This window comes from Chinchilla lanigera, unplaced genomic scaffold (assembly GCF_000276665.1).
Source record: "Chinchilla lanigera isolate Chin_1 unplaced genomic scaffold, ChiLan1.0 scaffold00091, whole genome shotgun sequence".
Lineage (NCBI taxonomy): Eukaryota > Metazoa > Chordata > Mammalia > Rodentia > Chinchillidae > Chinchilla > Chinchilla lanigera.
In genome coordinates this window covers 8,169,445-8,182,467 of record NW_004955492.1, presented here as the reverse complement: position 1 = coordinate 8,182,467, position 13,023 = coordinate 8,169,445, and the positions used below count along the sequence as shown (strand labels likewise).

The window sequence follows — 13,023 nt, the reverse complement described above, 5'->3', positions numbered from 1 at the left end:
TTCCCTTCCCGCTCCTTTCCTCTTTTGTTGTACTGGGGACTGAACCCAGGGGCTTTCACACTGAGCTACACTCCCAGCACTGACCCCCCTCCAGCTAGCGGGGAGACCAGGTGACACTAGCTCAGGTTGGCTTAGCCTCCCACATGTTGGGATTACAGGCATGTACCACCAGGCCCTGAATTCCAATCCTTTCTTTATTTTGAGCCAGGATCTTCCTAAGTGCCTAAATTGCCCAGGTTGAGCTTAAACTTGGTGATCCTCCTAGGGGTAGAAGTTTCTGTGGCATTCTGATTCATATCTGTCGTATTTGGGGATGGCTGTTATGCTTAGTGTGGTGGAAATGGGATCTCTCCTGTGCTCACTTGTCTGTAAGATGGACCTAGGAGACACTGATCCTTTGTGGAAGGAGAATTTGGACTTAATAAAACACAGTCCTATGAGGAATGGAGATTAGCTAGTAGGCCCTGGACTGCCAAAAAAGAGAATGTTAAAGAGGGCATGTTAGTTGTAAATGAATGAAAAGAAGCAATTCATGTCCATTTACTATAACTTGTTCTCCAGAAGTGTCCCCTGCAGCCTCACCAAGTCTCCTTGGGTGCAGGTTTTCCTTTTGCAAGGGGGGAGGGCCTCACATGGGCGTTTCTGGTCTTTTACCACATTCATTGTGTTTCTAAAAGACCCATATAGACCTGTCGTTTTGCTTCCTGACAGACAGGGCAGGATGAGTTGGGGTTTTTTCACATGCCTCCTTCACCAACACTCAGGCTGCACAACCTGGCTGATTGCAGGATGCCCTGGCAGCACAGGTGGGAGGGAGCCCAGGAGCCAGCCAAGCACATACACATCTTGCCACGGCCCATGCTGGGATGCTGTGGTCCTGCCGGTCTCTCCCTGGGCAGCTTTGGGAAGGCGTCCTTTCTCCCCTGATTTCCCTGCCTTTTTCCTTCCAACAGGCAGGCCTCACTGTGATGGGTTCCAGGGACTGGGTTCCTGCCTGTGAAAAGGGGATGCTGGCTGTAAGGGGCACCCAAGCCGGGAGACTGCTGTGTGTGACCTAATGGGGTCACGGGGAGTGAAAGGGCACAGTGGGCCAGGCCAGCACTGTGGGTAGGTGTGTAGCAAATATCAGTTTCTCCTGTGCATGCAGGGCTGTGTGCCCTGGTGTCCAAGCCAGCCTCCTGGATCTGAGGGAAAATGCTTAGAAGTTTTTCCACTTAGTTTGTCACCCCTGGCCCTTGGGGATCCTGTCATATTGTTTGTAGATGGATGACCTGTAGTGGTTCTGCTTCAGCTCACAGAGCTGGCCAGGCTGTAGGGCCGTGGCCTCTGTAGAGACGCCTGCTGGGAACAAGGTCACATTGTAGCATGGCCTTGGGACCCAATCAGCTTGTGGGCAGCAGTAGAGGGGGCAGCTTTGTGCGGGCATGGACATGGCACTCTGGCTGTTGCCTCATGGGACAGAATCTTGGTGTTAATTATGGGGGGTTGGAAGTGGGAAGTAGAGGGGTGCAGGTGGGATAGGGAGTCAGGATGCTGCTGGGTTGTAGACATGGCCCACCAAGAATGCAGTCCACTCCCTTGCTAGCTGCTGTGCTGCTGCCCTGGGCTCCGTCAGCATCTCTAGGTGCTACTGCTAGCTCAGCCTCCCACCATGTTTCCTCTCACCTACTGAGAATTATTACCTTTTCACTTTAAAATACGATTGATTTTTACCTAAGTCATAGGGGAAATAATTTACTAAAACACCTTTGTTCTTGTGAAAAGACAGTTTAGTCAAGTTTGCCAACATGTATCATTTTTTTAAAGAGAGTGTATTTCAGCTAAAATTGGGAAGCCCAGAGCAAGGAGTGGACTGCAGTTGAGAAAAAGGCTTTATCTGATATCCCCCTGCAGGGTGGTGGGCTCCTATGGGTCCCCCCATCACACAGGATCCTGATTCCCCCACAGGAGAGCTGTTCTGTGTTCATGCTTAGGAGGAAGTGATACAGAGTGGGCTCGGGCTCATGGAGTGGCAGGTGCCTAGCTCTCTGTGGGGGCTGCTTCCTGCCTTCAGGAGGGGTGCCAGAACTGACCTGTGTCATGTACTCCTACTTAGAGCTGGAGTAAGAAAAGGCTGCATGTTGATGGCTGCCTGTGCTCTTTTCACTCCAGCTGTCCTCTCCGTGGGTCATCTACTGTGGGCATGCGAGTTTGAGTGAATTGCTCAGGAAGGAGGATTATGTTGTAAAATAGATTACTCTGAGGCCTTGCCCACATGTCTCCTAAAGCTGGCTAATCATCCTCATGGCAGAATTGGTTTTAAAGTGAGCACTTACCAAGTGACTTATACCTTAGTTCCCTTGAAGGGAAAGGAATTGCAAAGGGCTTAAAACTGCCATTAAAAAATGTCAGGCACCCCAGAAACACATAGTTCACAGGAGTTAGCCCAAGAACGTTGAATGAAATTATTTTCCTTTTATGTAAATAAAATCTGTGCACACATATTTTATTGGTAGTTTTTCTTTTAAACTTTAAATTTAGAGGAAGATTGGGAGCATTGTAGAGTTCTTTAATACCCAAATAACCGGTTTCCTAGTCACTAAAATCTTGCATTAGTAGGGTGCATTTGTGTCAGAGAACCAATATAGATATATTACTGTTACCCCACTTCCTGCTTTATTGAGATTCCTGAGTGGCCCCCACCCTTCTGTCTGCCCACACTCAGATCCAGGACACTGCATTCAGTCTTCCTTTCTTCTCAGGCTCCTCTTGATCTTGACTGTGACCGTTTCTTTGACTTTCCTTCTGTGGTTTTGTTCATTTGTTTTTTTTTTTTTTTTTTAAATGACCTTGACAGTTTAGAGAAGTCCTGATCAAGGATTTTGTAGAATTTTTAAAATATTTTTTTCATAGTTAGACTGAGTTATTGGTTCAGGAGATGAAGACCATAGAAGTGAAATAAACATTTTCAACAAGTCATTGAATGAACTGTTTGTAGATAGGAAAGGAAGAAGTTGTACCATTGGGACTTGGACCTGGACTTGTGAAAAATGCTGGAACTGTTGAGCCTTTTGGAAAGGGATTATTGCATTTTTGGTTGTACTTGGGTTAGTTTCAACTTGATGGCTTTAGGGTCCAACCTGGGGTTAGTGAAGCTTGCTTCTAGTTATGTCTAAGTGGGTCTTGGAAGTGTGCCCTTGGGATCTATGTCTGGCCCCCCACCACTTCGGCTCTGCCACTCTTGCATCCTGGTCACCATGAACTAAGCAGCTTTGCTCTACCATGTCCTTCTGCCATGACATCTCTGCCTTGGAGCCAGCCTATCATGGACTGAAACTGAGAGCAAATTAAACCTCTCCTTCTTTAAGTGCTGGGCATTATATGTCAGTGTTGAGAAAGCTAATACAGATGGCCTTGGGGATGGAGCCCAGTGTCTCTGTTGTATCATACCTTGTGGTTGTGGAGTCCTGTCAGTATATCCTCTCAGGGACAGGATTGTTGCTTTTTAATTACCATGTTACATATCAGGAAACTGAAGCCTAGAGAGGCACCAGAGTTGTCTGGGCTGATGGAGACAGACCAGCCATGCCAGTACTCTTCCAAACGCTACCTGGTACGTTTCAGGTGCCAGAAGTTCTGGACTCAGTGGGCTGGGTTACTGGTGCCACTGCATCTGAATGTGGCTGCAGAGATTTGGAGGGGAAGATTTTGGCTGATGAAAGTAGTTTACTACAAATGGCGTGAATACAGGACAGCATACTAGATTGTCTACATGTTAGCAGGGTTCGTGGTCAAGAGGGTCGGGGTTGGGGATTGAGCTCAGCAGCATAGCGCCTGCCTGGCAAGCTCAAGGTTGTGAGTTTGATTCCCGGTACTGGAAAAAAAAAAAAAAAGAAAGAGGGCCAGCAACACCTGTAGGTTGTAACCTTGACACCAGGACTGTGTGGTATTTCTTGTTTTTCTCTGAGCACAGGTAACAGAGGCAAGGGGTGATTTTTATCATCATGCGTTTCTTCTTTGTGAATGAGGACATATATGTGAAGTGGTTTGAATTTGAGCCCAGGGGAAGTATCACCAACCAGGCAGGAGCCAAGTGAGTGCCTGTGTGTGTGGGTAAGATGGGGATTTTAACTGCTGGCTGTGCCCTTGAGCCACCTGGGACCGTCTCAGAGACCCGAAGCCTGGATCCTGTCCTCAGTGTAGTGATCTCATGACTGGGGCTGGACCAACCCTGGAACTGGGCCTTTCTGTCTATCTTTGCTCGGCCCACACCCTGATTCAGTCTTTATGTCCTTTGATTCTTGGCCCAGTGAAGGTTCTGGAAACAGTTAAGGCATCTGTTGTCCCTTCAGCTGTTCCCCCCCTCACACAGAGTGGGAGGGATCACTCCTACCTTGCCCACCACTGTGATGTCAGACAAGGCTTTAGAGCAATTTGAGGGATCTGTAAATTGTGTCTGTGGCTGCTAAGGTCTGTTCCCTTTCTATACCCATGGTGGTAAGGAAGGAGGTACCACTCTTCCTCCTCAGCTAAGCCACTGTTTTCAGTGGGATCCTTCATTTAGAGCAAAATCCAGTCTCCTCTCTGCAGTAAGAGACCCTTGTGTGCAGAGGAAGGGCCACTGGTCTTGAGAGACGATTTGCAGAGCTTCTGGGTGATCTGCAGTGTCCAGCTGCAGAGCCTCTCCTGGGGAGTCTGAAACCCCTTCTCAGTCTGGTGGGTGGCTAGTTATTGTATACTCTACCAAAAGAGTGGCCACTGGGCTGTTGACAGTGTGGCAGTAGGCAGCCTCTCTGAGAGGCCTTGCAGGTATCCTCTGCACCTCCTTAGCGAGCACACGCTTTGAGGAGCAGGGCACTGCCAGTGGTCCTCCAGAGGCTCCATGGACCCCTTGAAGGTGACTGTGGCTGGTCACTGAGTTCTTGTTCTCAGCTTCCTGCTGATCTACCTTAAATCCTTTTGAGTGAACCGTATTTCGGTGAGTTTGAGCTTAGTTTGTCAGTAAGTGTCTCCTTTTGAGAGGGAAATCTACGTGGTCACCTCTCTTTACCTTGTCTGCTGACCTGGCTTTTTTTTTTTTTTTTTGGTTTTTCTCCGGTACCAGGAACCGAACTCACGACCTTGCGCTTGCCAGGTAGGCGCTTTGCTGCTGAGCTAAATCCCCAGCCCCTTGACCTGGCTTTTTAAAAAGCGTTGCAGTTTGGATTTGCCATGGTGGTGATTACTGGCCAGTCATGAACTAACAGTGACAGGTAGACAGTTGATGAGAAAGGAATCAAATTGTCACTTGGGGTTATTTTTGGTTTCTTCTTCTAATCTGTATCTGAGCATATGGGCTAGTAGCTGAAATAATTTAACTGTGACAGAATGTATTTCAGAAGGGCAGACTTAAAAACAGCCTATTTTCTTTTTTCTTCCATAGTAATATTTTTATACCTCTGTTTAAAAATATGTTAGCCACTTAAATTATATGAAGGCAGCCTTGGCCATTTAACAGCATATGTGGCGTTTACTCTTTGATTTTCACCTGGTTTGTGTGTGTAAGCATGTTTTTGTGTGGTGTTTCATAGTTCAGACATGTTAGCACAGGTGGTGATTATCTTTATGTTGGACTCAGGGGTCAGTGTGGGAAAAACTAGCCTCTGTAACTCAGTTCTTAGGCTCTGTGCATGAGTAGCTTTCTAGCACAGCAGCAGTCCGCCCGCCTAGGGTGGTCTGGACAGATCTCCGCTACCACGGAGTCTTACGGCATTGGTAAACATACTGGCTTTAGGTAAGCTATGCACCAGTGTTCTCATGGCCCTCTTCTGAAAGATAGAATCGAGTTCTTCTTCTCCATGGGGCACTGGGCATAGGGACCATTTGATGAGATGGCCGGAAGGACAATGACTAGGTCATATTAGACCCTTGGTGTCTCCTTGCTCTTGGTGTACCTCGCTGTCCCCTGTATGGGGAGCCAGCCACTGTGTTGGGTCACAATGAACAGCCCTGTGGAGAGGTCTCTTGGAGGCTATGGAGGCCTCTGGTAGTGGTCATGCTCACTTTTATTTATCCTTATTTCTGAACAGATACAATTGTAGCTGGAATTATAATGAAGGATATTCTTTTAATAATGAATTCAGTTACTTAACTGCAGTTTCTGAAGACAGTGTCAGTAAAACGTCATTGGCATGGTATGTGCTTGGAGACAGGGCGTATGGCACCTGTGCCATCTAATCCTGACAGTGAGAAGAGTTGCTAGTCCATTCTGTGGGTTTCACACAGGGCCTTAATTCTGACTTAGACTGCTTCTTCTGTGCACCATGTAAGAACGGTGTGGACAGGACCATATGCAGATATCTGATAACCGTAACTACCAGGGTGGTAAGTTAGTTAGTGAGAGGGGAGAGGCTCAAGTTCTCATTGTCTGGGAAAGAATCCCAGTGCCCTAGTTCAGGCCATCTGGCTTATTCTGGGGGTGGCACGTGGATGTGTCCGGCACTCTGGTTCATGTGGTAAAGGCACACAGCCAGCAGCCTTCTCCACATGATGTTTCTTGATTTGGCTGGCAGCAAATCCCAGACCTCTGGCACAATCTCCCCAGCAGAGCTCAGCTTTCTGTGAGAACTTCTGGTCCTCTCTTCTGTTCATGTTTCTGGTGCAGCTCGTCTCCCTGTGGTAAGTCATTCTGCACACTCTTTGACGGTCGGGAGACAGAGCAGAGCCTGATCTATGTGCTGGCAACCAGAGCAAGCTTACAGGATTATAGACTTTGAATTCATCGCAGCTTCTGATCCAGTGTAAACCACACAGTCCTTTTCTAATCTCAACCAGTTCACACTTGTCACAGCAAAGAGGACCTATCAGTCACTGTGTCATTTCCCATCTAAAGGGAGAGAGCACTCAGCTTGGTGGCCAGCCTGGATGGCAGTGGATCCCAGGTGTGAGGGCCTTCTCTGTATGTTTGCCTCTGGCCCCTTGCCGTTTTTAGGCAGAGCTGGTGCGTGTGATTGTGGGAGGGCTGTGGAGACACCTTCCCTTGGGGAGTGGGCAGAGCCAGTGAGAGCAGTATGCAGGACAAGGGCTCTTTTCAGCTGCACTTGTTTTTGAGCAGCTACACTTTGTGCTCTGGGGAAGCAGGAGAAATATGGGACAACTCTGGTACCTGCCTAGGGCTTGGGATCCTCTTGAATACCATGTGCTTGGCACAGGTAGTGATTATGAAAGAGCTCCAAGTGCCAATGAACTCATCTGCTTCCGAGAGTGCTGGGCCCACTGGGCCAAGGCAGTTTCAAAGAAGCTGGTAATTTACAGAGGCTCCACGGCATTGGCCAGGCCTAACCAGAGCCACACTGCACCTCCTTCATTCCCAAGTCCCTCCAGCGTGGGCTCCTCCTGGCTGGCTGGCTGTGCTTGGTCCACACGCCTATCCCTCTGATCTCTGCTCACCACATGAATGATGTGTGTATCCAGAGCCCCAGGGCCACCTCCTGAAATTAAGGTTCCCTGGGGGGTCTAGACCATAGCCAGCCTCATCAGGCCCTACCATCGGCCACTCATATTACTTCTCAGAGACTCGCTTCAGCCTCTTAGCAGCTGTGTGACCCAGACAAGTTGTTTAACCTTTCTGGAGTCCTCGTTGTAAGGCAGGAGTTATGAAGTGCCGGGGTTGCTGCTGGCTGAGCAGTGCTCATGCAGAGTGCTAGTCCTCCTGCCTAGTCTTCTGCACAGCTTGAGTTTGTGGTGGGTGTGGCTCTTGGGGAGGGCTGAGAAAGGGAGGTGGGGGGGAATGCTGACTTTTTAAAAAAGCTGATAGTTGACCTGAAAAGATTGATTTGGTAAATGCCAGAGATAATGACTTGATTATAGAGTCACAGCCCCAGGGGCAAGATTGGCTTTTGGTTTTGCTTGACTATAAGGTTAAATAGCTTGATTCAGTAGACAGTGTATGTTGGAAGCCAGATGCCTATGGGGGAAAATTATCAGCCACAAAATACAACAAGCAAGTGACAAAATAAAAATCAGTGCTTAATTAAAAGTTCACCAGCATGGCTCTGGCAGCTTCATTAAACCTGCTGATTTAGTCTTCACACAGAGTCCTTCTGCTGTGAGGCCTGTTGGTCAGTTAGCTTCCCTCACTGCTGCAATTCACCAGGGCTGCTGTGGAATCATTGCCAGTAGTAAATTGGAAGTTTATTTATAACCAAATAGTCTCAAAAGCTAGTTACACATATCTTTTCAGAATTTTTTTAGAGCAAAAACATTTTTAAATGGGGATACGAATGTATTTCAGTACACTTGTTACTGTGTGTGTTTGGGCCTTTTAAAGTACAGGGAGCCTGAGGGCTTGAGAAGAGGCCTCAAGCCCAGTAGCAAGGCCGGGAGCCTTGGGGCCCTGATTCTGTCTTGGGTGCCCTCCTGCCAAGCTCGGTCAACACACTGTGGAGGCCACAGGAGGAAAGGCTGAAGGGTCTCTGGGCTGGCTTCCCTCTAGTTAGTGTACCTTTCAAGCAGAAAGGCAGAGCAACCTGTGGCGCAGGCCCCTAGCCCAGGCCCTGAGGACCACCCCTTGCAGATACTGCTGTACGTGTCAGAGAGCCAGTACCACGAAGGGCACACAGCCCACAGTGGTCTCGAGGGTAGTGGGTGCCAGGACCCGTGGCCAGCTGGTAGAGCCCTCAGAGGGCAGCATCCAGGGATGTCTGCTCAGGAAATGATCAGACAGCAGTGCTGTGCCCATGGGATGTTTCTGATTTGGATTACTAATAGAAACCTTTCTTATTTTACTCACAGAAATCAGACTCAAGTGAGTGGAAAATGCATTTAGTTCTGTGGCCATGGAGCTGTTACTTAATGTTGATAAATTAGAGCAAATTGTTCGCCCAGATGAGTGGCATGAATTCCATCAGAACGCAGGTCTTGCTCAGGTTTTGCACTGGGCCCTAGCTGCAGCTCTGTTCCATGGCAGTCCTGCTGTGACCCCTGGGACCTCGCGCTGTGTCTAGGCAGTGGGATTAAATAAGGTCTGTTAACACTTCTGGTGGAGTTCAGAGGGACCCAGGGGAGGAGCTATACACCATCTGAGGGCCAGAGAACCACCAGCATTCAGAGCCTTTGGCCACCTGTATCCTTGTCTTCCTTACCTTCAGAGCACTGGGAGTTCTGCCGAAATCCTTCCATGGTGGAAAGGCCACCCCCATGCATCTTGACCACCTAATGACTCTGCAGTGGGGTCATTAGGATGGGCTTTCCCTGTTCACTGTGTGTCTCCAGAGCTGGTATCAGAAGACACAGAATGCATGGAACTGACGATTGAAGGTGTGTTCAGAACCAACAGACTTACTTGGTGTGTTTGTTTCCCCAGGAGGACTGGAATGAAATTGACCCTATTAAAAAGAAAGACCTTCACCACAGCAATGGAGATGAGAAAGCACAGAGCATGGAGACCCTCCCTCCAGGTACTATACCAGGGCCCTGTGCCCATGTCACTGCGAGTGGCCTGAGTATAAGGTGTGGAGCTTGGGTTCTAAGAGCCAGCTGGACATGGCTTAGGGCACTGCTTTGCTTTTCTTTCGTCAGCTCCATTTGCGGGTGGTAAGATTAAAAGTTTAGTGGGAGGTGACCCAGATTTGTTGAAAGCAAAAATAGAGTAAAACAAAACATAGAATGTATGTGCTCGTTCATGAAATGTTAAAAGACAGACTATGTTTTAGGGCAGTTTTAGGTTCGCAGCAAAATGGAGGAAGGTATGGAGGGTTTCCATGTGCTCCCTGTCCTTCCACGGTACAGCTTCCCTCACTTTTTACATCCTGCACAGAGAGGGATATTTGTGACAGTCCACAGACCCACGTGGCCTCCAGGCTATGACTTGGAGTGCACACCATGGCTCATGCTTAGTGGTATATGTTCTTTGGATTATGTTATGGTGTATATCTAGATGTCCCCCCAAAAGCTTCATGCAGTCATGAGTAGGACTTTTGAGAGTGACTTGATACCAGATTAGTCCACTGATGGGCTTATCATAGCTGTCATGTGGATGAGGGACTTACCAAAGAGGGAAGACCCATCCTTGGTGTGGGTGGCACCAACCAGTAGGTCTGGATGGAATAGAAAGGAAGAGAAGAAGGAAGACTTGCTGCTTCCTGCCTGCCTGTCCATGAGCTCTTTCTCCTCTGCCGTGTCCCTTTGCCATGCCGTCCTGTTTTGGAGCCAGGCAACTGTAGGCTAAAATCTCTACAAACTGTGATCTAAAGTACACCTTTCCTCCTTTAACTTGTGGGTGTCAGGTATATTGTTCCAGCAGTGAGAAAGAAACTAAGACAAGTTATGACAAATGGAGCCATCACTGTAGCATCACAGAACAGTTTCACTGCCCTGAAAATCCTGAGTGCTCCCTGTGTTTATCCCTTCTCTCAGTCTCAGCAACCAGAGGTCTTTCTACTGTCTCTGTGCTTTTGCCTTTTCCAGGATATCATACAATTGGAATCATATACTAGGGAGCTTTTTCAGATTGGCTTCTTGTACTTAAGGTTTCTCTGTGTGGCACATTTAGTTTTAGTGCTGGATAATATTGCATTGTCTAGATGTACCACAGCTTATTTTTCCATTCACCTTGTAAAGGACATGTTGGTTGCTTCTGAGTTTGGGCAATTATGAATAAAGCTACTATAAATATCTGTGTGCAGGTTTTTGTGTAGGCATAAGTTTTTAAATCATTTCAGTAAATATCAGGGAGCACAACATATGGTAGGAATATGTTCAGTTTTGGAGGAAATTGCCAGACTGCCCTCCAAAGTGGCTGCTCCATTTTGCACTCTTACCAGCATTTGGTGTTGTCAGTGTTCTAGATTTTTTTATGTGCAAGTGTGTAGTAGTATTTCACTGTAGTTTAAGTTGCAGTCTGGTATATCTTTGGTGATGTGTTTCAGTCATTTGCCCATGTTCTGAGTTCTTTGGTTTTTATTCTGTTGAGTTCTAAGAGTTTTGTATATAAATGTACTGGGGTGTCTTAGTTATATTTCTCATTGCTGAGACCCACAGTTAAAGCGGGAAAGGTTTATTTAGCTTATAGTTTGTAGAGGTTTCAGTCCGTAATCGACTGGCTCTAAGGTAGGTGGCTTCATGGAGGAGAGCAATTCATGGCAGGCAGAAGACAGCAAAAGCAGTGAGAGAGAGAGAGAGGGAGTGCTAGAGCTTTCTGTCCATTGTATTGTATGCAGGCTGTGGGTATAGGAGTCACAGCCTTAATCCCAGCATTGCACCACGAGTCAATCACACACTCTAGGTTCAGCTACCTCTGAAAAATGCTATGACCAGATGAGGCTTTGGGGGGACATCTAGACACAAACCGTAACATGGGGTAAAAGTCCTTTATCATATGCTTTTTGAAAATATTTTTTCCTTGTGTAGCATATCTTCTCATTCGCTTGGTCTAATGTCTTTTGTAGAGCAACTTTAGATTTTATTGCAGTCTAGCGCATCTGTTGTTTCTTTCATGGGTCATGCCTTTGGTGTTGTCTTTAAAAAGTTATAAAAACAAGGTCACCTGGACTTTCTTCTTGTTACCTTCTAGGAGTTTTATAGTTTAGGTTTTTGTGAGGGATGTAAAGTTTAGATCCATGCATTTGCCTGTGTATGTCCACTCGGTCCAGGAACATTTCTTGGAAGTATCTTATTCCTTGTATTTCTTTTTGGTTTTTTTTTTTTTTTTTTGCTTTTTTGAGACAAGGTCTCACTGTGTAGTTCAGGCTGGCCTTGAACTCACTTTGTAGCCCAGGCTGGCCTTGAACTCCTAGCAATCCTCCTGCCTCAGCCTCCTGAATACAGGTATTACAGGCGTGCGCCACCATGACAGGCTTCATTGTATTTATTTTGATACTTTATCAAAGATCAGCTGACTATATGTATATTTCTCTGGGCTTTCTGTTCAGTTCATTTGAGGTTTTTGTTGTTGTTGTTGTTTGTTTTGTTTTGTTTTCCGATACTGCACTATGGAGGTAATTGTAACCTTACAGTATCTTGAATTAGACTAGGGTCAATCCTCTGGCTTTTTTCTTCTTTAAGACAGCATCGGCACTTCTGGATTTCTTTGTTGTTGTTTGTTTTGTTTTCCAATACTGCACTGTGTAGGTTATTGTGAACTTTAGAATCACTTTATTGATAGCTGCAAAGCAACTTGCTAGGGTCTTGGTCAGGATGGCATTAAACCTTAGATCAAGTTGGGAAAACTAATATCTTGACAACATTGTATCTTCCTATCTGAACGCAGAATATCTCTTTTTCAGTTAGTTCTTTGATATCTTTCATCAGTTTTGTTGTTTTCTTCAAACAGATTTTCTGTATATTTTATTAGATTTTAACATAAGCATTTCACTTTTGGGTGGTATTAAGTAAATTACATTGTGTTTTTAATTTCAAATTGTACTTGTTTCTTGCTAAATATAGGAAACCAACTTTTGTATATTAACTTTGTATTATAGTCTTGCTATAATTGCTTCTACATATTTTGTTGATTTGTTCAGATTTTTGTACACAATTTTATTTTTCCCTTCCCAGTCTCTGTGCCTTTTGTTTCTTCTTGTTTTCCTACATTAACTAGGACTTTCAGAGGAGCGTTGAAAAGAAGCTGTCAGAGGGGACACCCTTGCCTTGTTCCTGATCCTAGTGGGGCAGTTGGGAGTGTCTCACCATTACTGTGGTGTTGTGGATTTGTTGCAGATGTTCTTTATCAAGTTGAGGAAGTTCTTCTCTATTCTTAGTTTGCTGATAGTTTCTCTCATGAAGAAGTGCTGGGTTTTGTTGAATGCTTTTACTGCATCTGTTGATAGGCTCATATGACTTTATTCTTTAACCTGTTGATGTTATGGATTACATGAATCGATTTGTCTTTGTCTAGCCAGTCCCACTGAGCTAGGAAAAATCCCACAAATCTATAATCCATGCTATACGTTGCTGGGTTTGATTTACTAATATTTTGTTGAGGAGTTTTGCCTGTGTTCACAAGAGATGTTATTCTATAGTTTTGTTTCCTTTTTCTTTTTGGCTTTCTTTTTTTTCTTAAAAGAC

At 46.1% G+C, this 13,023-nt stretch overlaps 1 protein-coding gene across 1 annotated transcript in view; it reads left to right on the top strand.

The window, feature by feature from the left end:
- Galnt2 (polypeptide N-acetylgalactosaminyltransferase 2) overlaps positions 1-13,023 on the top strand; it is a 140,810-nt gene that overhangs the window by 62,676 nt on the left and 65,111 nt on the right. Inside the window, exon 2 of the mRNA XM_005404995.2 lies at positions 9,323-9,416. Coding sequence (XP_005405052.1) covers positions 9,323-9,416 — 94 coding nt within the window. The remainder of the gene's footprint in view (positions 1-9,322; positions 9,417-13,023) is intronic.